General features: G+C 35.6%; 3 protein-coding genes across 4 annotated transcripts; 2 read left to right on the top strand and 1 right to left on the bottom strand.

The window, feature by feature from the left end:
- The first annotated feature begins 2076 nt into the window (after positions 1-2076).
- On the top strand, positions 2077-5669 carry LOC125190529 (phosphatidate cytidylyltransferase 3-like). The gene is made up of 12 exons (XM_048087851.2): positions 2077-2214; positions 2882-3061; positions 3132-3388; positions 3479-3630; positions 3706-3847; positions 3914-4070; positions 4144-4191; positions 4270-4356; positions 4660-4788; positions 4863-4919; positions 5158-5241; positions 5316-5669. Exons 2-12 carry the CDS (start codon positions 2972-2974, stop codon positions 5403-5405), a joined length of 1293 nt encoding a protein of 430 aa, XP_047943808.1. The 5' UTR covers positions 2077-2214; positions 2882-2971; the 3' UTR covers positions 5406-5669.
- Positions 5670-10308: 4639 nt separating this feature from the next.
- Positions 10309-11407, bottom strand: LOC125186371 (ethylene-responsive transcription factor 3-like). The gene has a single exon (XM_048082729.2). The coding sequence runs from the start codon at positions 11168-11170 to the stop codon at positions 10574-10576; it is 597 nt and encodes a 198-aa protein (XP_047938686.1). The 5' UTR covers positions 11171-11407; the 3' UTR covers positions 10309-10573.
- A 9904-nt stretch (positions 11408-21311) lies between these two features.
- On the top strand, positions 21312-23288 carry PUP5 (purine permease 5). 2 transcript variants are annotated; one of them, XM_048083865.2, is made up of 2 exons: positions 21312-21517; positions 22121-23288. In XM_048083865.2, exons 1-2 carry the CDS (start codon positions 21493-21495, stop codon positions 23179-23181), a joined length of 1086 nt encoding a protein of 361 aa, XP_047939822.1. In that variant the 5' UTR covers positions 21312-21492; the 3' UTR covers positions 23182-23288. The 2 variants fall into 2 exon arrangements, with proteins under 2 accessions (XP_047939822.1, XP_088914462.1); XM_089058336.1 differs by lacking the exon at positions 21312-21517 and adding an exon at positions 21545-21725.
- The last annotated feature ends 941 nt before the right edge of the window (positions 23289-24229 follow it).

The following is a 24229-nucleotide window of genomic DNA, read 5'->3' as shown; positions in this document are numbered from 1 at the left end:
GTGAGAATTTACCCGAACCAAAACCGTTGATTTAGAATCCTGGTTCGATTTAGGTTCAAAAATATCCAAACTAAAAACCGTGCCGGAACAGCCGGTTTTAGGCAGTTCCAAATTGGAACCGCGAAAATCGAGTCGGAACCGCAAAATCGCCGAAAACTGGCGGTTTGGAACCATAAAAAATGTCGGAAAAATCGTCGGTTTGGAACCAAAACCGAAACCGGCGATTTTGGAACCGGAACCGTAACCGTAACCGCGAAACACCCTCACAGTTCGGTTCCGGTTCAGCCATTTCCAAAACCGAAACCGGCGGTTCCCAGCCGTAACCGCCGATTCCGGACCCGTGGGTACCTCTATGTACGAGTAATGAAACAATTACACATATCCCTTTCGGGATCAGTTCTGTTGCGAACTCTTCCCTCCATTCTGTAATAGTGGAGGCGTTTCTTTTCAACACGCGATTTAAGAATAACTTTGTTAAGTGAGTTAAGAAACATATAAAATAAAAAATGAAAAACGTAGAGACATGAAGAGAGAATAAAGTAAGTGAAAAGAAATGTGTTGACTTTTACCACAAAAAGAAATGACTTCACTATTATAAAACGTACCATAATAGCAAATTGATTCTACTACTACTTTGGAAAGGAGGGAGTATTTGCTAAGTTCTAACTACTATTGATGTCAATAGCCTATGCTATAGATGTCAACATGAATGCATTTGTATATGGACTATGTCAACATGAATGACTTCGTATTGATATATAATTACTGCATCCCTAAAAAAATAGACTAGTTTTACCATTTAGGGTCATTCCCAAAAATTAGACAAAGCTTAAATATGAAATTTTTTTTAACAAATAATAATTTTGCACAACATTTAAAATGTGGATCCCACAATTCACTAACACTCATTCAACTATCTCTCTCTCTTACCTTTTCAATTACAGATTAAAATCTGTGCCATTTATAAATTTATCAATTGTTAACGAACAGAAAAAATATAACATAGACTGTTGACATAGTTAACAATTTAATATAGTTAGGAACTTAATAGTAAGTATCCCTTTCCCAAAGAAAGTGTTAGAATCTACCTTATAATTGTTTAATCAAAGTAATCAAGATTTGTAGTCCAACTTATCATTAAGTAATTTAATCGACTAGTACTAAAAGTACAAACGAGTTATAGTTTCACAATAAAAAACAGGATATTGAGAATGTTTTGTAATGCAACGCATAACTAAAATTATTAACCAACTTAAAATGCTAAAAGGATAGTCGGCACCATTATTGATGTCAATGAGTCGGATTGGGCAGCTAGGCCCATGCCCGATATGAGTCGACCCACCAAATCAATGAAGTGGGCTAAAACCACTTTCTATATACATGTTTCTTTTCAACTTCTGTCCATGAAAAACAATTTTATTTTGTAGTATCATTTTGGATTGTTAACGAAAAAATATTTTTATTTTAAAAATAAAAACTTTCTCTGATATTTTATTTATTGATTCTCATTTTCTCTGTCTTATCTTTTCTCTAATGAGAGAAATAATTTATCCACCTTTTACACTACCTATTTTTTCTTCTTTTTCTTCTTACTTTATTAATTTCTTATTAAAACTCGTGTCATTCAGTAAAATTATTTTTCTTGAATAGCAGGAATATTTCCTTAGGGTGACGCTAATGAAAACTGTTGGAGAATATACGTCCAGCTAGCATCATGTGTTTTAGTTTTTCTAAAAAAATTAACTCCTTCTATCCCAAATAAGCGAAATACATTTTGGACATGAAATATAAAAAATTAATATTTAAATAATTAAAGTTGAGAGAATATAAGAGAGAGAAAAATAGATAAATGCAGAGAGAATAAACTAGCCGGAGAAAGAGAGGCGATTATTTGCTAAAAAAAAAAGGAAAATTTGTTCGGTGAAAATAAGAATAGGAATTTTCGCGTGATTTTGTCGGTTTGAAATATTGGTTATACTAATATTAATATGCAATGAAAATTATAGTAGTATAAACTTGTTGCATGGACAAAAAATAAAACTCGACGCGTGGCAGACATGTAGCCATCGAAGTAGCACCGATTATTGTTCATCCACACAATTAAACTTCATTATTGTTAATCAGCGATGCTGTTTTTGCTCTGATTTCTTATTCCTCTCTTCATTCAGAAACCAGATTTTGCAGTCATCAATCACATATGAATTTGTCATACAGGTATGATGAAATGTGTTTTTATGCATCACCTTTTTAACTTTTTTATGTTCTTCTCAATCATTTTTATCAGATATTATTAACTTGGCATGTTAAAATTACATTAGGATTAGATTATGATGTTCAAGTTTCTCTCACAAACAAATTTAATCCTTGAGATGGTATTTACTGCTGATTGGAAATTTGAATTAGACGAGAAAAGGATTGTTTTAATTATTTGTCTAAACAATATTATTTGTATCCCTACTCCAACTAGTGCACAATATCTTAATTGCTTGGAAATCATTCAACAAATAGGGCTATACTTGTTGTACATGTATTTTTGTTTGTGTTGTTTATCTTCCAATCTAAGAGCCTTGTTAATGTTACATAGATTCCCCTCTCACTAAAAAAACTTACCTTTGGACACAAAAATTGAGACGCGATTACTATCGTGTGGAAACTTTTTAAAATAACCATAATTTAGGTTGCAAAAGAAAGCTTCCCCCTAAGTTGAAGGCAAATGATCTTAATCTTTTGCTTTGTAGGACGCTTTTATTTGTGTCCTTTAAGTTTAGTGGAGACACTAACAATAAGGATACTTTATGAAGCTTTGCTGGTATACTTAGACACACTGATTAACATCCTTAGTAGCATTGAAAAATGTTCTTATCCGATTTTTTTGTTGTAGTGTCTCCTCTGCAGGGGCTTTTCATTTACTATATATATGTTACTCATGAGCAAGCCTTGAGGCCCAAGGGGAGTGTAAATTAGTTTCAACATGAGGCAAAAGGAACAAAGTCCACCACCTTCTCCTTTCACACCACCTTCCGCTCGACTTCGTCACCGCAAACATACCAAGTCACAAGAGGTGTTTTGCATATGTTTATTGTTACTCACAAGAAAGGCTTTACTTAGCTAGGACTGGTTTTCGGTTGCAGGTATTCCCAGATGTAAGCAAATTGAATGGAGGCAGCAACTTACTTGTCGATGATCAAAATAAATATAGATCCATGTGGGTGCGGACGTTATCATCTTTTTGGATGCTCGGGGGAGTTATACTGATTCTGTATTTAGGACATTTGTATATTTGTGCTATGGTGGTCGTTATACAAATATTAATGGCAGCCGAGCTATTTCATTTACGTAGAATAGTTCATGAAAGTAAGCGCCTTCCGGGATTCTGGCTTATCAATTGGTAAAGCATCACGACCGTTCTTTCTACTACTATATTCCCTTCGGCATCTTGTGTTTGAAATTCAGTCTCTACATTCCCTTCCACGTGCAGGTATTTTTTCTTTACAGCGATGCTTTATGTGTATGGCCGAATTCTTCGTCAACATCTTGTCAATACTGTTACTTCTGATAAATTCTTCTGTAAACTCGTGAATGGCCTTTTCAAGTATCACATGGTTATTTGTTATTTCCTCTACATTGCAGGTTTGAATTAATTCACCTTCTCTACTCGTCAGTTTATTTTGCTCGAAAAGTTATCATTATTGTTTTCCGTTGTAGGAGTGATGTGGTTCATTCTTACACTAAAGAAGAGAATGTACAAGTATCAATTTGGACAGTATGCATGGACACACATGATTCTTATAGTGGTCTTCACACAGTCTTCCTTCACCGTTGCTAATATATTCGAAGGAATTTTCTGGTACCGCAACAATTTACCAACTTGATGTCTCCTAGCTACTAGTTTTAATGGTATTAATTAATGCAGGTTTATTCTTCCGGCTTCTCTTATAGCAATCAACGACGTAGCAGCTTACTTTTTCGGGTTCTTCTTTGGGAGGACACCTTTAATCAAGCTATCCCCAAAGAAAACTTGGGAGGGCTTCATCGGAGGATCTTTTGCTACTGTACTGTTTGCTTTTATGGTAAACGTACACATCAACACATGACAGGATATATAAAAACCATGAGAATATGACTCATATTTTGCATTTGTAGCTTGCAAATATTTTGGGACAGTTCCGGTGGATGACATGCCCAAGAAAGGTAATCCCGTTAAGAGGATCTCTACAACGAAGCATGTAATTGTGCGATGGATAGTTATTGTGTTGATAGTAAGTGCAGGATCTATCCACAGGTTGGCTTCATTGTGATCCTGGCCCACTTTTCAAACTCGAGTATTATCCATTTCCTAATAATATTGCCGAATTGGTGAGTTTGTATCCAGCTACAAATATTTGCATTAGCATCCAGATTTTACTACTATTGCAATACATTGAAATCATCCATCCGCATTAGGTAGATTCTTTACCATTGAATTTCTAGTGGTAAAAAATCGACAATATAAACTCACGTTTTGTAGGCTGAATTATTAATTAAGTATGCAACACAAATTCACCTATGTCAAATGTATCCTAGGAAGATATCAGAAATCACATATCGACCGATGATATTATAGGCATAACATTATTCATTGTATAACTGTGTTTCCTATTCTGATACATGTTGTAACAGTTACCTTGGAAGGGAATGTGGATCTCGCCAGTGCAGTGGCACGCTTTATGGTTAGGTTTATTCGCATCAATTATTGCACCATTTGGAGGCTTCTTTGCGAGTGGCTTAAAGAGAGCTTTTAAGATCAAGGTGTCTGCTTTTTTTTCCATTTTTCTCAACCAAGTTTTTATAGTAGTTACTAATTCTGCATCACAACCTCCCAGGATTTTGGTGACAGTATACCCGGGCATGGCGGCTTTACAGATCGGATGGATTGCCAGGTTAGATCCCACACTGTTGTTTTGACAGGGATGTTTAATTTTTCATGATTTAATATTTTTATCCTTTTACTAAAACTAGTCCAATCTCCCACCTTGTAATGGAATGTTAATCAAGTAAAATTATCCCAAAATAAAAATCCATCTGAGAACTAGTAGTATTTTTAAAATCTATGCCGGCTTTCATTCTTAGTTGTTATTTTCTTTTTTGCATAACGTTTGAAGTTGTTTTTGTTTGCAGATGGTGATGGCCATTTTTGCCTACATTTATTTTCAATCATTTGTCCTCGCTCCAGGAAGCTCGGTAGAGATGATATTGGATCAGGTGAGTGAATTATACCTGACAATACTAATATAAAAACTAGTATGCAACGAATCATGGATTTATTCGATTTGCAGATAGAAAGAAGCTTGAGCCATGAAGAGCAACAAAAACTATATGCAATGCTTGGTCAAATATTCCAAGACCAGAAATATGGCTATATGTGAAGAAGCAAGATATAGCTACACCCTCTCAGGTTGTGATTCACTTCCTGTGGTAATGGAGTCGTCGGTGCGATCATTTTTCGGAAAGGAGAAAGGGGGGACCTTACTGTTTGGTACCTTAATTCATTATGTTATGAGTAGGGACAAACTCAAAGCAAATGCAAAAATTTTCATTAGTTTCTTGCAAATATGGATTCAAAGAAGGTAGCATAGTGACCCGTTCTCCAACGCGTTCCTGGCGATCAATCGAATTCGAATTCTTTCACACCCAACCATTTGTACCGCTGCCATCTAATTGTCACAATCAGTAACATACATAGTATGTGAAGGAGAATGATATATGAATGAGGAAAGGTGGAAACTAAGTGCATAAAAGAGGTTTAATAAAGAGGAAATGTGAAGGCTAAGGAGGCTACCCACCATTACCAAATCATGAAATTACACTGTTGGGTGACATGTAGTAGCACTGGTTCGATAAGACGAAGCAATAATTGACAATCATCGGTGTTAGGAGTTTGAAGATATTCGTCATCGAAGGCTGCCCGAGTACTAAAAAAAAATTTCAAACATTCACAACCTGTTGGTTCATGCAACGTGTAGGTACTCGTCGCACAAATATGAGGTTTTCCAAGTTGTGAGCTGTTAGATTGCGAACGTACACTTTGGCAGTGTCGTGAGACTTGGCCAACCGAGAGTGTCTCGTTCTTGAAAGAGCTCTTCCTGAGCCGCCAATGTATTTGCGATGATGCATTAAAATAATTTTTGGGGCATGCGAAAACGGCGATGGGAGTACTCATCTCCCCATCGTGGTTGCTTAGAGAAAATAATCCCGAAAGAGCCTTTTGGCGGCTACCTCCCACTCACAATGGACGTATCACCGGATTCTTCTTCTAGCGATTCCGTTAGGATTCGATGCATTTCCTTAAGTGGGCCCATTCTCTTTGATATAAAATGAGAATTAAAAATTGTAGGATGATGAATTGGATGACAAATGAGACAGAGTTTATTTGGTGTCAGGATTGTCAGCGTCGACATTTGATATTGTCCGCTTTGGGTCAAGCCCACACGGATTTATTTTTGGGTCACTCCCAAAAGACCTCAAACTAATTGGGGCTGGAAAGGAATTATATACACCTTCCAACTTCCCTCAAATGTCCGATGTGGGATAGGTTTGTACCAACAAACCTCCCCCTCAAACCGAGACCACATCGAAACACATAATGGGCTCCGACTCAGACGGATCGTCGGCCCTACTCAAACATGGGTCTCGCGAATCGGACCAGACCCGACGCCAACCTGGCTCTGATACCACTTGTCAGGATTGTCGGCATCGGCAAACATTAGTTTGATATTGTCCGCTTTGGGTCAAGCCCGCACGGATTTGTTTTTGGGTCACTCCTAAAAGGCCTCAAACTAGTTGGGGTTGGACATGAATTATATACACCTTCCAACTTCCCTCAAATGTCCGATGTGGGATAGGTTTGTACTAACAAGATCCCCCTCAAACCGAGACCACATCGAAACACATAATGGGCTCCGACTCAGACGGATCGTCGACCCCACTCAAACATGGGTCTCGCAAATCGGACCAGACCCGACGCCAACCTGGCTCTGATACCACTTGTCAGGGTTGTCAGTGTCGACAAACATTAGTTTGATATTGTCCGCTTTGGGTCAAGCCCGCACGGATTTATTTTTGGGTCACTCTCAAAAGGCCTCAAACTAATTGGGGTTGGATAGGAATTTTATACACCTTCCAACTTCCCTCAAATGTCCGATGTGGGATAGGTTTGTACTAACATTTGGTGAAATAAAATTATTGATAAATGTAGTATTTAGAGATAAACTCAAGATAACTTGAATAATAAAAAAAAATGAATTTAAAGAAAAAGGGTAAAAAAAACAGCTACATTTTTTAAATGAGGAATTTTTTTAAGTAATTCTTAAATTTTCTGATATTTTTTAGCAAATTATTAAAACGGTCAAATTTCGACGCCCACAACCAGCACGCCATGTGGAAGGGGGGGGCGGCATGGTGCATGGGCTCGTCCCCTTCCCCAACACGAGTCACTTGGCGAGACGGCCCAGCTGCAGCATTGGCTCGTCTCGCCGGGACGAGACCGAGACAGGGCGGCCCTTAGTTATCAACTTTTTATCTTGTTAAATCAATTGGCCGTTTATGCGGAAATGTACATGTTCATGATGGAAATTTTGTATTTTCAAAAATGGTTCTAGTTTATATTAATTGGGTTTATTTTACCCATTTATTAAATGTATCCATTTTAGTGTCCATAACTATTCATTTATGTATTGCAAATCACTATTGAGTTTAATATGTTGCGTAAATGTAAGTACATTAAATTATGGATTATAATATTAAGCTTAGTCTCAAATTTCATGGGATATACACTTCTCGCGTTACATACATTGTAATTCAAGTAATGTTCATTATATTCAAAGTCAATTTCCAACGATTTTTGTTTTATTGAAATATACTATCATACATTGTTAGAATATTGTACTTCATAAAAAAAAACTTCCATCATAAAATAACTAAATTATCACCGTACATACAAAGCACTCTATAAAATAGGAATCATTTTTCACTAACTTTTTTTAATAACTGTTCTCCATATTTTTCTTAAAATCCGAGCAAGACAACTTGTGATAACTAATTGCGGTATGATAGAGCACTGACATCACATGCACTCACGACGCCACTTATTTCAGTTCTTCCTTCACCGTCTCCAGTGAGAAGCAAGCAACGCTCCATTTTTACCGGCGTTCAATTTAAACAAACATTTTGAATAGTTCACAGCGTTTTTATAAGGGTTTTTGGCTTTTTAAACCAAAACCTTTCCCCGAATTCCGATTTTTCCCATGAACTATGAGATTTGTTTTTAAAACCACGAACTTTCATTTCGTTAGGATTTTCCCCTGCCGGATCAACGGCGAAACCCGTGTTGTCTACGTGTTAATTTTAATCCTATTTGTCATTAATGGCCAGGTCGCCCACTGCCAGGACATCCGCAGCCGGCAGGCCCAAAACGAGGACGCCCAAAAGCAACCTCCTCACCTACCTGAGATAGAATGAAGACGCCCGATTTCAAAGTGAGCGGATGAATGAAGATGCCGGAATTCGATTTTAGGGTTTAATTGGCTGGCTGAATTCGATTTTAGGTGAGTTGGGTAATATTTAAATGTGATTGAGTCGTAAAACGACGTCGTTTTAGGGTCCTATATCCGGCGTCCATGTCATTTTTTCGACAACTTCTCTACCAGAAATATGTTATTCGGGTCGGGTTGGAAAAATCCTAACGAAATGAAAGTTAGTGATTTTAAAAACAAATCTCATAGTTCATGGGAAAAACCGGAATTCAGGGAAAGGTTTTGGTTTAAAAAGCCAAAAACCCTTTTTATAATGCATAGTTATAAGATAAAGGTTTAAAATTGAAGTGATATTCACCCTTTCATTATATAACATCCCATCAAATATTCAAACAAGTGGAGCATATATATACCAAGACCGAAAAGTCAACAAATTTACAAGTAAGGTGTCAAATTGACTGTATAACTATTTGATTGAGTGAAGTTAAATTCAAAAATTTCTACCCATGTTGACAATCGAACATCAACATAGCCATTAAGTTAGTAAACCCAAAGAAACAATAATCACCAACCATACAGATACAGGACAGTACTACTTAAATCATCATCAAATGCCATATTTTTGATTACCTCTGAAATCAATACTAACACAAATACATATTGATAGGCTAAAACTAAAAAAAAAAAAGTTCTACTACTATATTTCAGAAAACCCTAGAGCAATTTGTCAGGAAAGCATGGATGGGGCTCTAAAAACTGACAAAAATCAAACATTCATTCTGCATTTACATGTACACTGACATAACCTGACCCTATGATTTCAATAAACACTACTCCACAATATTATTCATAGTCAACAGCTACAAGAAAGTCTAATACTCTGCATTATTATCTTATTCAACAGCTTAATGATCATCCTAAATGCACATAACCACAACACAAGTCTTGAGTTCAACTCCAGCTCAGCTCAACAAGACCAACCGGAGCTCAACCTATCCGTTAATAAAACTCGATACCACCTCAGCTAAACAAGAGTGATTGAAGCTCAACATAGCTGCTATTAAAACTTGATATCCCTTCAGTTAAACTCACATTAATTATTCAAGTGTTTCTTCTCTTCTTTCCAGTTCTAAAAAGACAACCAAGAAAGACCAATAGAAACCAATCAGCATGGTAACAGGAATAGCTTCACAATCAGTTACAATCAAAATTACCAAGTGAACAAACATAGGTAAAAAAAATCCCCCATCCCCACGCATTCTGGTGAAGCAACCACATTTAGACCGCAAATGGAATACCTTTGTAAAAAAAATAGTCACATCATATTGATAAACAATCACTGAAAGAAGACTAGTAGGGATTTACATAAAACACACACATAATAAACCAAAGGAAACACATGAAGGTGTAGAGGCATATGAAAAACCTGATAAACTAGCAAGTCTTCATGTAAGCCACTAGGGTATACAACCCAATACAAGATCGTGCGGCGAAGAGAGCTTAAATTCAAAGAACAAGTAGAGTACAAGATCGTGCGAGAGCTTAAATTCAAAGAACAAGTAGAAAACAATAGCCTGACATTGAAATTTCATCATTTGTACCATAGCAGCACAACAACATAATAAAGGCAGAATAATTCTCCATTTATCTTGACATGAATCTCATATAAACAACCCCACAAATCTAAAGGCTAGCATACCAAAATTGAGTGCTAAATGCACAAGTATCATAAGGTTCTTTACTAACCAGAGACATCTAGCTATCACTAACCAATACACAATCAAATTAAGAGGTGATATGGCAACAAAGTTCACTATCATCTCAAATAACATCACAAACACAACAACAAACACGACCTTGTACATCAGAACATCCTTGTATCGATCACATTAGAGTTTTTATATATTGAATTCTCTTCAAACAGTCATCCATCCTTATCAATGAGCATTCTCATCTCTCTTTTTTTTGGTTTTTTTCACCAGTAAAAAAGAAAAATGGGGCAAAGAAGCCCCAAACGAAAAAAAATAAAATTGGTAATTTAACCAAATGGTTTCAACAGCGCGTCAGAGGCGGAGCGCCGTGCAAGCTAGCTCTTCGAAATCGGAATCAGGGGCGTCGGGAGGCGGCGGCATGTTAAGATCAAAAGGCAGAGGGTTTTTACAAGAGGAAGAAGCGATGTCATCAACCACGGAGGAGGAAGAATCACAATCGCTGCCACAATCATCTGGTGCCATACGCGGATTATACCTCCTCGGCGGCGGGAGGGGCAGCTGGCGGGGCCCACTGAAGGACTCTACGGTGCTGCTCATGCCGCTAGAGGTTGGTCTCTGGTGATTTATTAACGGATCGGCAAGGTTAGGATTAAAATTAGGGTTTTGGAGATTGAAATTGGGGGGGAGGGGGAAGTTCGTTTTGGCCTTGGAGCCGCGGAGGGAGCGAGCGGCGGCGTCGTAGGCGCGGGCGGCGTCCTCGGCGGAGTCAAAGGTGCCGAGCCACACGCGAGTCTTCTTCAAGGGGTCTCTGATCTCAGCCGCGAATCGGCCCCATGGTCTCTTCCTCACGCCGCGGAATCTCACATCCTTATTAGAAACACCAGATCCGTTGAGTTCGCCGCCGTGAATCGACTCCGGCTGCCTCGCCGCCGCTCTGCCGCGCCGCATCGCCCAAATCAAAATCTATCCGTTGATCTGATAGTTGGAGAAAGTAAACAAAAAAGGGAGCGAGTCTGTGCTAAGAGAGAAACATATGTACAAGAGAAACAACGCCGTCACAGATACACACAGAAAGGGGACTCAGATGGATGAGAATTGAGATAATAATTTTTTTCTCTTCTCTCTCAGTGCCTTGATCAATTCCATCAATGTGATTTAGGGGTGGCATTACGGATTTCAATCGGGCCAACTTGCTCGGATTCAAGTTAAGCTATTCGGATCGTCGAGCAATTCGAGTACGGCTAATTCGGAATATTTTGGGGTTACAAATTTTCAATCATAACATTAAACTTTCGAGTTTCGAACTGACTCACTAGGTCAATCAGACTCAATAATTTTATACTCCACTCGTTCCATTAAATATGACACATTTGTTTTTCGTCACGAATTTGATGTAATGTTGACTTGTGAGTTAATGAAGAGAATATAAAGGAAATGAATCATCTACTCTGGAGAGGAATCATAGCATAGACGGTTGTGCTAAAAACGCAATGTTTCATCCTTCCCGAAATAGCGCCATTTTGCAAATTTCTCAAATCAATTCTAAGTTACTAATACGATTTATTTTACCGCGATTTTCTCTCTTTCCCAAAATATCTTTCTTTCCATCTTTTTCTGCTCTCATTTTCTCACACTACTACTTCTTTTATTTTTGTTCTTAATTACTCCCTTCGTCGCGCTATAAACAAGCCACTTCTTTTAGCACAAGATTTAAAGAATTAATATTTAAAGAGTTAAAGTAGATAGAAGAAAGTATAAAAGAGGAAAAAGTAGAGGAATGAAAAGAATATAATAGGTGGGAAAATAAAATAAGAGAGATAATTTTTTTCTTAAAATGGAAATGACTTACATGTAATGGAACATCCCCAAAAGAAAAATGAATCATTTAGAGAGTACAATTTACAATCATTTTTAAATCATTTACTGCTAGAGAAAAATTATTACATTAACTTCCTTCATGTCTTTCACTTTCTTTTGATTGGTTGTTTGTTTTCAACGAAAATGGTCAGAGCTATAAATATATAAAACATGCAAGTTCCACTCATAGGTGTCAAATGGGTCGGGCCGGCCTGGCATGCCCCGGGCCCGGTTAGCAAGTGGGTCTGGGTTTTGGTTTACATAAATGGCCCCAACCCGAGCCCAGTTAGCAAGTTGGCTGGGCCAGGTACATATTTTTATAAGAAATGAAATTGTATGTGTATGTAAATGAAAAAACAAATGATGTCTTCATAATTTCATATCTAAAAATATAAATTCATAAATCTTGGTTAATACAGATAATTTTATCAATCATAAATGAAATTAGGCTCTTAGAGAACTTGAATACTGATAATATGTAATCGAAAGATAAACTCTCTCTATAACCGACTCTTGATCTTGTTGTTTATTGAACACTATATCCGGTTCACCATCTTGTTCATTAAGCACTATAGTCGGTTCACCTTCTTGTTCGTTAAACACTAAGATCTATATGATGTCTAACACTTTTCATTCCATCAAATACACAACGGCAAACACAACGAATATATAAAAAAATTGCATCAAAATTTGGCTTCAATTTTTTTTTTTAATATTCTATAGTTTTACTATTATTTGAAGCATTATCCAGTGTAATAGACATGATTTTATTACTTATTTTCCAATAATTAGAAAAGACATACTAGTTTAATATATAGATAGACCATCATGTAGATGCTCAAGTGATGAAAATTCAATTCTTTTTTTTCTAACATCCCAATGAGCCATAACAAATAAATATGCAAACCTTGTTTTCTAAATCATAAGTCGTAGTTAATGTTTTGAAGTTAATTTAGAAAACAAAGTTTTCAAAATAGTTTTATTTTCATACAGTTTACCATCTCTATAACACGTATTTCGCGAAATATTTTTAAAACGAGGTTGAGATTTTTTTATAAAATTTGAGAAATAATAATTTGCAATCAAATTAAAGGGAAGTTCGGCTCCTATAATCAATTATCCCATTCAACCTTCACCTCATTTTGTTTATAAACATAATTTGCGACGGTGCCACTATAAACATCTAAATTTTGTTGTCTACTATTGTCTAACAAGTCATTATCATCCCAATTCTTGTGCTGATTATTAAAATGTCTAGTTAGAGTACCCGTACCACTATTTAAGTTTAAAGGTGATAGCAGATTTGCATATCTTACACTTTGCTCTATCATTCTTTAAATCAAAATAATTCCACACTTTACTAGTCTTGAATCTATTTGGTGGTTTTTTAGCATAAGAAGAAGAAGTTTGAGATCCTGCAAAGGCATCTTGTTCATTGTTAGTATGTCTTGAATCCGTATAGTTTATCTATCCAACCCCTAATCAGTTTGAGACTTTTTGGGGTGACCCAAAAACAAAACCGTACAGGCTTGACCCAAAGCGGACAATATCAAACGTCTGTTGCATCGACAATTCGAACAAGTGGTATCAGAGCCAAGTCGACTACGTTCCCGATGTGATCTGGTTTAAGGGAGAGGTTTGTTATGTACAAACTCATCCCACGTCGGGAGTCTGAGGGAAGTTGGAAGGTGTATATAATCTTGTCCAACCCTAATCAGTTTGAGGCCTTTTGGGGTGACCCTAAAACAAAATCGTGCGGGCTTGACCCAAAGCAGACAATATCAAACGTCTCTTCTAAAACAATAATAACTTGGCGACAATAGACATGGTTCCTCCTCTACAACAATCGAATAGTGATCCGAGAACAACCAATATCGAATTGTTTTGACACCGTGTTCCTCCTCTACAACAATCGAATCGTGCTCCGAGAACAACCAATATCTATCGAATTATTTTGACACTGTGTTAGGTTCACAACAGTTCAATCAATCAAGCATTGGAGTTACCGTAATAGAACTAGAGAATAAGATAGAGTAGGGAGCAGATGAACATGCAGAAAGTTATTAACCTATATTTATAGGAGAACATGAGAAGTGAAAAAATTAGCAGTTTAATTCTTGGAAGGAGAATAGAGACGCAGACAGATCTCTCATCCCTAATTATCGCGTCTCTAGCTTGTCTAAGGATAATATTATAGGGAAACAACTAAATAATTATGTTTATTAATAGTATTACAGGAAACAGCTAAAATCATGGAAAGATTAATTGGAACTATGACCATAATACACGCATAAGAGGAGTAATCAATTGGTAACTAATCATTTAATAGCTAACTACAACTAATTTAAGATCATAGGATTTTAGAAAATTTGTGGTCTACAATTTTCCACAAGTAATTTTCGTTTTTATTAATTAAATCGAAAAAGATAAAAAAAAAACTACCAAATTAGGGTTTTGGATGAAAATGTTAGTATAGTGTTTCGAAAATATCAACACAATGCTTTGAGAATGTTAACCCATTACTTATATTGACATTCTACATGTATTATATTGACATATTTTCTATACTGTGTTGACATTTTTGTTGTACGAAAAAATTAAAAATTTTCGAATATTTTTTCAAATTTTGACGGCGGAACATATGCAAGTGAGATCTCGTTAGTATCCCTATGAAATTATCTTTAATTTGATATATGTTGTGCGGAAAAATAATTTAAATCGAGAAAGTTATATGTGTTTTAAAGTTAAGGGATATTTTTCAAAAGTTAGTTACAACTAATTTATTGTAAATTGATCTTAATACCTTTATTGACGGTTTTTTTTTTTATCGTATTGACATTTCAGGGTTGATGATCTAGGCCCTTAATTTGAATATCTAATGGTTATTATTTAGTTGCAGTTAACAATTAAGTATTGAGTTAGCAATATAACATTCTTCACACGCATAAACTATACTATATATTATTGTCTTCATATGTATATAGATAGATATATAGGGGTTTGTTATATTGTTAACTATTTAAGTTGCTAACTCTGCTAACTCATCAATACAATTTATTAAAAATGTCAACACAGTGACATCAAAATGTTAACACATAATATCAACACATTATATTGAAGTTCAACAAAATTATGCTTTGACATTTTAATATCATCGTGTTGACATTTTTAATACACTGCATTGATGAGTTAACAGGTTATCAACTTAAGAAAGTTAGAAAGTTAGCAATTGATCACACCGTAGATATATATACATGCAAAATTGTAATACCATGTAGTTTATATAATCCCCTCAAATCAGGAATCAAGATCTACTAAAATACACGATTTACTATATACATATTACTATAACATATACATACGCATACAAAATTTAACTAATTCATCAATATAATTATGGAACGATTAATCTCTATAATTATGCAAATCATTTTTAGTTCTAGAATCCACTATAAAGAGATATTAGTTAATGAATCTCTATAATTACGGAAGTCGTGATTAATTCTAGAAGTAGGATCTACTATATTTATAGAGAAAATTAGTTAACATTAATCACTATAATTATGGAAATCAAATTTGTTATAAATATGAAAATATTTTTTATAAAGAAAAACTAATTAACAACTAATCTCTATAGCTATTCAAATCAAATTTGTTATCACAGGATTACAAGATCGATCAATTTTAGAAAGTATTAGTTAAAAAATTAATCTCTATAATTATATAAATCATGATTAAATCTTAAAATAAGAACAACTATTCTTGAAAGATAAAAATTAGTTAACAACTAATCTTTATAATTATAAAAATTAGTGCATCAAATATTCCAAATTACTCGGTGGTCTCAAAGTAACAATTAAATTTTTTTATATTGTTATACTTGTATCTATTGATAGAATTTTTCACATATTAATCTTGAATTCATAAAATATATACTCCCTCCGTGCTAAATTACTTGAATCGTATTTCGTTTTGGATTGTTCCAAGTTACTTGAGTCATTTTTCCTTTTGGCTAAAAACAAAACATCTAATCATACTTATTCTATTCTCTCCCCTCTCTCTTACTTTATTCACTCCTTTACTATAATTATGGAACGATTAATCTCTATAATTATGCAAATCATTTTTAGTTCTAGAATCCACTATTTTGTAAAGAGAGATATTAGTTAATGAATCTCTATAATTATGGAAGTCATGATTAATTCTAGAAGTAGGATCCACTATTTTTTATAGAGAAAATTAGTTAACAACTAATCAGTATAATTGTGGAAATTAAATTTGTTATAAATATAAAAATATTTTTTATAAAGAAAAACTAATTAACAACTAATCTCTATAGCTATTCAAATCAAATTTGTTATCACATAATATTAGTTAAAAAATTAATCTTTATAATTATAGAAATCATGATTAAATCTTAAAATAAGAACAACTATTTCAAGTTAGTTAACAACTAATCTTTATAATTATAAAAATTAGTGCATCAAATAATTCAAATTACTCGGTGCTCTCAAAGTAACAATTAAACTTTTTTTATATTGTCATACTTGTTCTATTGATAGAACTTTTCACATATTAATCTTGAATTCGTAAAATATATTCTCCCTTTCTCTTATTTTATTCACTCCTCTACCTTACTTTACTTTATTTAACTCACTAAACACAACTTTCTTAAATCCCGTGTAAAAAAGAAGCGCCTCAAGTAACATGGGACGGAGGGAGTACTACTCATTGCATAAGTGAGTTGTACAGGGCCTGAGCCTGGGTCGGGCTTCAAGGCCGGGCTAGTGTTGGCTTTATAAAACAGCCCAATTGGAGCCTGAAACGTGCAGCTTTCGTATGCTCTCCTTCATTCTCTTTTCGTATCTTAATATCGTTGTTGATTGCTCAAGTTGGACCGTCGACCTGATCAAAGCCAGCCTATTTCTGTCTGCTACCTGCAAACTGCAAGTGAGTGGATCCAGTAAAAGCTCAGGCTGATCAACTCGGCTTACTCCGACTCAAGTGAGAAGAAACGAAGAACTCAAAAGTGTGTACTCAAAACCTTAACCCATTAATATTATTTAACTAGTATAGGGAAGTAAGGATCGATCCCACAAAGATGAGGCGTTGGACATTTGTTTGCATGACACGACTTGGGGCTTGGCTGCTGCCACGTTTCTAGGGGTGGGTTAAGTTAACTACTAGGCTTTGGAAAATATAAAACTTAACTAAACTGATCAACTTGCATGACGAATCTAAACTACTTGACTTAAACAAAATTTCCATAAATGGACAAACAAAATAAATAGGGGTCCCTGCAAAAAACACTGTAAAATAAAAACTTTCTAACAACTTCATCTTCCTTAACAAAACAACATAGAAAACAGAACAGAGAACAAATCTGGAAGGCTAAGGAAGACGAAACATCAGAAAACACATAAAACTTAATCTACTCCTAAGATCCAAGCTACGACTACGTAAAACAGAAAACTAACCCATACTCATGCATGAACGGCACAGAAACGACTAGATCTAAACATACTAAGGACTCTTAACCAGGAAACATCAGATCTAAGTAAATCCAAACAGAACCAAACATTTTTAAGCTAAGACACTTTGTATGATGAAACTACAACGTGATGCACCGAAAATCACAGCTCTTCTATGAACTATGATGATTGAAACCCGAGAGAACATCAAGTGGCATATTATCACGCAATAAGTGGTATCCAATGACACAACATCACCAAAGTACTCATAATCAATCAACATTCTTGCATTTGCCCAAAAAAACATTAGTTATATGCTCTTCCATATCCATTTGGTTCGTATAATAGAATAAAGATTACTGGATAATTGGTCCTAAAAGTATCTCATTAGACAACCGACTTCGCCATATATAATGCTTCTTTGTCTCTTAGTACGAAGATTCTTATCATCCAATATAGTGTAACCAATTCCATCTCTTCCTCTAACTTGTCTACTCATTAAATTAAAAGATGATTTTTGATTGAGCCAAACATCATCTGCCAAATTAATCTCATGTGCTTGAACTTCTGTAATGTGACATTGAGAAGATAACATATTTATTGTGTTTGGGAAGTGAAGGGGATGATTATGCTCTTCGATAAACTCATGTACTTAATACATACCATTCATATAGGTAACCCCCAATCTTACACTATAATTTGTTTAAGTCTCAGAGTCAAAAAATCTCTTTTGTCTTCTTGGCGCACACCTTCCTTACAAAAAACGTATTTATATGATGTTGTACGACTAGTTCTTTTGCATTTGTTAAAATAATGTTATCTATATACGAATCTAGCTTTCCCTTCTTATTGAACCAAAACATCCAAGCATCATCTAAACTATCAAATTCAATACCAGTTCTAGGCTTAAAATAAGTGTTTGAACTCAAATTTATCAATGACAAGATTAATGCATATATTTATAAAAACCAAAAAAAGATAAATATATAAGGTAAATATTACATTAAAAAAATATGTATGCAGGTATTATGTTGCTCTAAATATTTTGATACTTGATAGAAAGCTCCATAACAGTCAAAACTAATAATAATGCACCAAACACACTATGTCCCGTAGTGGAACTAGCAATGTCTAGTGGGAAGGCCCAGCAGGCCCGTAGTGGGATGGTCTCTAAATATTTTGATACTTGATAGCAAGCTCCATAATAGTCAAAACTAATAATAATGCACCAAACACAATTTATGAACTATGCCCCGTAGTGGAACTAGAGATGTCTAGTGGGATGGCCCAGTAGGCCCGGCCCACTAGTGAAATAGAGCGGGCCTGGGCTGGGGCTGTGATGAGGCTCGTTTCATGCATGTGTTCCATAGTAAAACTGCACCCAAATCCATGAACTAACGTCTGATTTTGAGCTAGGTGTGTGTAATCCGCCATTTTCAGAGGAAAGAACAAATCAGTTGGGCAGATACAAGAATCGAGAAAAGAAGGTGAAAACTGCGGCAATTGAGCGGATCAAGTCAGAAATCAAATGGAACCAGCCGGAGTTCTGCATTGGAAGATAGAGCGAGAGACCCCACTTACAAAGTGTGAAGGGCAGCAAAAATACCAAAAAAGATAAAGTATGCAAATAATGGACATGTAATGCAACTTTGATACTCAAAATGGTCCAAATAATAGCCTTAAAACTGTTCAAAGTATGAGCGTATCAGTATTCAAGTAATTAATTTGATCACCTCTTGACTTTGATATCAGAAATCGCCCCTTGACTTCGATATGAACAATGGATCTTCTGATCTGTTTCACCAAACTTGGAATGGACCTTTGTGTGGGAAAAGCTTGTTGAACCTTAAAGACTAGAAAAGAATTGAAGACAGAAGAACCCTAATTTTATGCTTTGTATTTTGGGCCAGATCAACGATCTATGGAGTAGGGGTGTCGAAACGGGTACCCGCGGGTACCTGCACCCGACGAGTCAGGTACCCGCACCCGATTTCAGACACAATGACAGTCCCGATACCCGTCCCGCACTGAGTCGAGTATATTCCGATACCCGAGTCGGATATCCCGGACCCGATGCTGCAGGTACCCGACCCAAACTTTGACATATCCAATATATATATATATATATATATATATATATATGTGTGTGTGTATTGTGATCTATGCAATATACATATATGTGTGTGTACAGTGGTCTGTGAACCAACAAATGAGTGTGAACTATAAAATATCAAATATATATACTAGTAGTGTATATATGTGAACTGTGAACTAGTAACAAATATACTACTCCGACCCTTATCATCTTCTCTCTCAACTCTCGGCGGGTGGAAGGGCAGGTGCTGGGTGTGCGGCGGGTGTAACTTGGAAGAAATATATTCAAATATAGAATGGTATAGAATGGAAGGGAAGAGAAATAAGTTAATAAACCCTAAAATCCTAATATTAAAAAAGAAAATCCCTAATTTTAAGAATTATCGGGTATTAAGCGGGTGTAACGGGTATACCCGGTCGGGTATCGGGTTACCCGATACCCGCAAACATCAGATTTTAAATACCCGCACCCGCCCCGTGTCCCGCTTCTGTCGGGTAGCGGGTACCTGTTACCCGCCGGATATCGGGTCGGGACAGGAATTACCTGCTACCCGTTTCGACAACCCTACTATGGAGGATAGGATTGAGTCACAGTTTAAGCTTTCACTAATTAAAAAAAATATTTAATTTAAGCCCAAACGTAATTATTATTAGACACTATGGATATAATATAGATTCCCGTCCAAATGAAGATTACAAATAATTTTAAACTTCCTCTTTAATTAAATCATTTTCCGTGTTAAAGATATTGAACATATATTAATGAACATTATATATAATGTTCATTATAAGTGATAGTACATTATATATAGATAAAATTCACATAATGGAACCTAAAGTGTACATTGATTGACATTTTGCACGTACTTAGAGTTTAAATTTGATTACATCCCGTTATATATACTTGGGCTGCTCTATATTGCTAACATTTTATGTTGCTACTTCTGCTAACTCATCAACGCATTATATTAAAAATGTCAACACGATAACATTAAAATATGTAAATACATAATGTCAACACAGTATATTGAAATATTAACAAAATTATGTGTTGACAATGTAATATCATCGTGTTGACATTTTTAATATACTGTGTTGATGAATTAGCAGAGTTAGCAACTTAAGAAAGTTAGCAATTGATCACGCTTCTACTTTGTTAAATGTATTTTGTACTATATTGAAAAATATATAAATATAATCATATAATAATATTTTAAAAGTGGTGCATGTTAATATTTAATGTTAGATTAAAATCCAGGAAATATTAATGAATTTTAGGTTAAATATACCCTCAAGAGATTCAAAGATATAATGGGAAAGAAAAAATTGAGAAGAATATAAAATGTGATTTATGATTTTTTAGATTTGTGGTAATATTTTTTATACCTAAAAAGTGCAAATCAAATTTCTTAGGGACCTAAATGAAATAAACTCCTTAATAATAGGCGGAGGTATATTATTACATTATTTATAACCTTATTTTAATAATATTGTGTGTTTTGGTTCAATTCAACTAATCGGACAAATGTTTTGGTTGAACGAATTTTGAGGTGAATTGCCATTCGTTTCTCCAACTTAAAATTGAATTAATTAAGGGAGTAGTTAAGGGACCTATTTATAAAGTTTTTTTTGCCTTTTACTTTTTTCTTCTTAACAGTATAATGATCAGTACGTGTGTTTTCCATGGCCACCCACATTCGTTCTAAACTTCATTAATTACTACTAATGGAAAGAATCGTGGGCGCTTTGCCTTTATCAGCAAAATATCTTGAGATTAAGAGTTCCTAATTATCATGTATGTGCAGTGTTATTTACTTCTGAAGAAGGGGGCTTTGATACAAAGTGAGTATGCAGCATCAACTACTAATGCCAGGTTAGCTCTAAATTCAGAATTGGGCTTCTCAGATTCAAGTGATATTTGCTTGTTATTTCTATAGCTACAACACTGAGATCTTGTATTTATTTTCTGTTTAAAAAAATAAAATAAAAATTATTATGTCAAGAAAGTGGCTTGTTCCCTCTTTCTTCATCTTGATTATGCAATTTCATGAATTAGGGGGTATATTAGCTTCTGTTTCATGGTGGGTGAGAGCTGTACTGTTTGAGTGTGCTGAAGTTTATGAAAATTGGATTTCAACATCAAATTAAGAGGATTCTTGATTTCAATTGAATTAATTGTTCATTCCCGTCAATAGATTTGAATTCTGCCTTATATCATTCTGCATATATATTTTATTTTTGGTTGATGGTGGTGGATGAAGTTATATGCTTACTAAATAAATCAATCATCACTTCACTTTGTAGTATAAGTGCTCAACAAAGTTTAGATTTTTCCTTCTTTAATAAACTTGAAGACTAGTTTATACCATTGTTACAATTACCTTTGTTACGGCATATATGTATATATATACTCATATCTTAACCAAATCTATTTTGTTTCTTTGATGCAATGCTAATGATATGTATATGAGTGCAGATATGGAAGATCCGAGGCCGAAAACGTTCCGAGAAAAGCTCGAGGCTTACAAGGCCATGGCTTTGAATACATTCAACACCAAACCTATCTCGCATTGGATTCTCTTAGCTCTAAGCAGTGGAGCAATGCTCGTGGCGTTCCCTGCCTCATCTCTGCTATCGCGTGTTTATTACTCTGATGGCGGGGAGAGCAAGTGGATAATCTCTTGGGTGGCTGTTGCCGGATGGCCTATCCCTGCATTGGTCTTGGTTCCTACTTATTTCGTTTTGGGAGTGTCTCCGACTCCTCTGAACCTGAAGCTCGTCGTGTCCTACATTGTTCTGGGCTTCCTAAGTGCGGCTGACAACCTCATGTACGCGTATGGATATGCTTACTTACCCGCATCAACTGCTTCTCTGTTGGGATCAACGTCCTTGATCTTCTCAACACTCTTCGGATGCCTCTTGGTGAAGAACAAGATCAATGCTTCCATCATAAATGCGATTGTGATCATCACGGCTGCAATGGTGATTATAGCCCTGGATTCAGATTCTGATAGGTATGGGAATGTGACAGACAGACAGTACGCGATGGGATTTATCTGGAACGTGCTGGGGTCCATGCTGCACGGACTCATATTTGCTCTTTCGGAGCTGGTCTTTGTGAGGCTGCTCGGGAGGAGGTCCTTCCACGTCGTGCTGGAGCAGCAAGTGATGGTTTCTTTGCTGGGATTTGTGTTCACGACAATGGGGCTCGTGATCAACAACGACTTCCAGAATATGGCGTCTGAGGCAAAAAGTTTTAAAGGCGGTAGGAGTGCATATCTGTCTGTCCTCATCTGGGGTGTGGTTACATTCCAGCTAGGGATTCTTGGAGCCACGGCCGCGCTGTTTCTGGCATCGACCGTGCTGGCTGGTGTGCTCAACTCGATACGAGTGCCCCTTACGAGCATCGCAGCCGTTGTGATACTCCATGATCCAATGAGTGGTTTCAAGATCCTATCTCTCATTGTCACCTTCTGGGGATTTGCTTCTTACATATATGGGAATTGCACTCCAGATAAAGACTCATCATTATCTTAATATATCTTGTAGTATGAGCTACAAGTTTAGTCTTTTTTATTTCGTTTATATCAAATGTGAGATAAGCTGGTCGTTGATGATTAAATATATGAATCATAATCTGTTTACATCGCTCTTATGGTATTTATTTCGATTATACAATATTCTGAATTCGTCCTAAACAAAATATTTTATCCCATCGAAAAACAAAAATTATGCAAGTAGATTATTGATAAGACGTGTTTCGTGCGTTGGTTACTGGTCAGTTTGACGTGCTTTAATAGATAATATGCGCAAATAAGTTGTGTAGTGTGCAGGAAAGGGGGTAGAAACACATGCAAGGGTAATCTTAGCTATCTCAGCAGTGTTACAGCTCCGAGGAGAAAGAAACAATTTAGATTTCAGTTTTTGCATTTACCTTTGTTTTGGATATCGTTTGGTATTTAGTAAATGAAACTTTTCTAGTTAATCTCTTATTGTGTTGGATCATCTAGATTTGGATGTTTTGAACCTTGACTCACGTTCTAAATCTATTTGAAGTTTTTGTTGGTTTTAAGGTTTATCTCATTTCTTAGTTTATGTTGGATGCTTTAAGCAGTTGATTTACACTTGTTTGAGTTAGCTCTATCGCTGTTTAAGTGAGTTGCATGTGTTGATGACTTTATAAGTAGGTGAATAGATAAGAGAATGAGAGACTGAAGTCCTAAGGCTTCAGTCAAAATTTCCATCCCCACAAAATAGATTTTTCTCTCTTCTCTCTTTGATAGGATTATGTCTCTTCTATTTAAGACCTAGATAATTTTGACAAGCTCTTAACACACTCTAAGATTAAAATTAAAGTTTGGGAACAGTCAAAAGATCTGTGATCGAGTTCTGAATATCGTCACCGAAAGAAGTAGCAAACAATCTCGATTCTTTGAAAAATCTTGAAGGTATAATTTCTCTCGGTAGAATTCATGTTTTAGGTTATATTTTGCTTATTGCGTATATTGTTTATAGGAAGAATTCATGTTTTAGGGTTCTATTTGCCTTTTGCGTATATTGTTTATATTTCCTAGCATGCTATATG

Source organism: Salvia hispanica, chromosome 5 (genome assembly GCF_029641045.1).
Source record: "Salvia hispanica isolate PSC_SH4W2 chromosome 5, Shi_PSC_v1, whole genome shotgun sequence".
Lineage (NCBI taxonomy): Eukaryota > Viridiplantae > Streptophyta > Magnoliopsida > Lamiales > Lamiaceae > Salvia > Salvia hispanica.
This window is presented reverse-complemented; position numbering and strand designations above follow the sequence as displayed.

Excerpts from the sequence above, each read along its gene's own strand:
- LOC125190529 (XM_048087851.2), top strand. The coding sequence starts at position 2,972 with ATGAGGCAAAAGGAACAAAGTCCACCACCTTCTCCTTTCACACCACCT. Across the intron at positions 3,848-3,913 it reads ATATTCGAAGGAATTTTCTG|GTTTATTCTTCCGGCTTCTC; the intron begins GTACCGCAACAA and ends TAATTAATGCAG. Across the intron at positions 5,242-5,315 it reads TAGAGATGATATTGGATCAG|ATAGAAAGAAGCTTGAGCCA; the intron begins GTGAGTGAATTA and ends TTCGATTTGCAG.
- LOC125186371 (XM_048082729.2), bottom strand. The coding sequence starts at position 11,170 with ATGCGGCGCGGCAGAGCGGCGGCGAGGCAGCCGGAGTCGATTCACGGC.
- PUP5 (XM_048083865.2), top strand. The coding sequence starts at position 21,493 with ATGCAGCATCAACTACTAATGCCAG. Across the intron at positions 21,518-22,120 it reads GCATCAACTACTAATGCCAG|ATATGGAAGATCCGAGGCCG; the intron begins GTTAGCTCTAAA and ends ATATGAGTGCAG.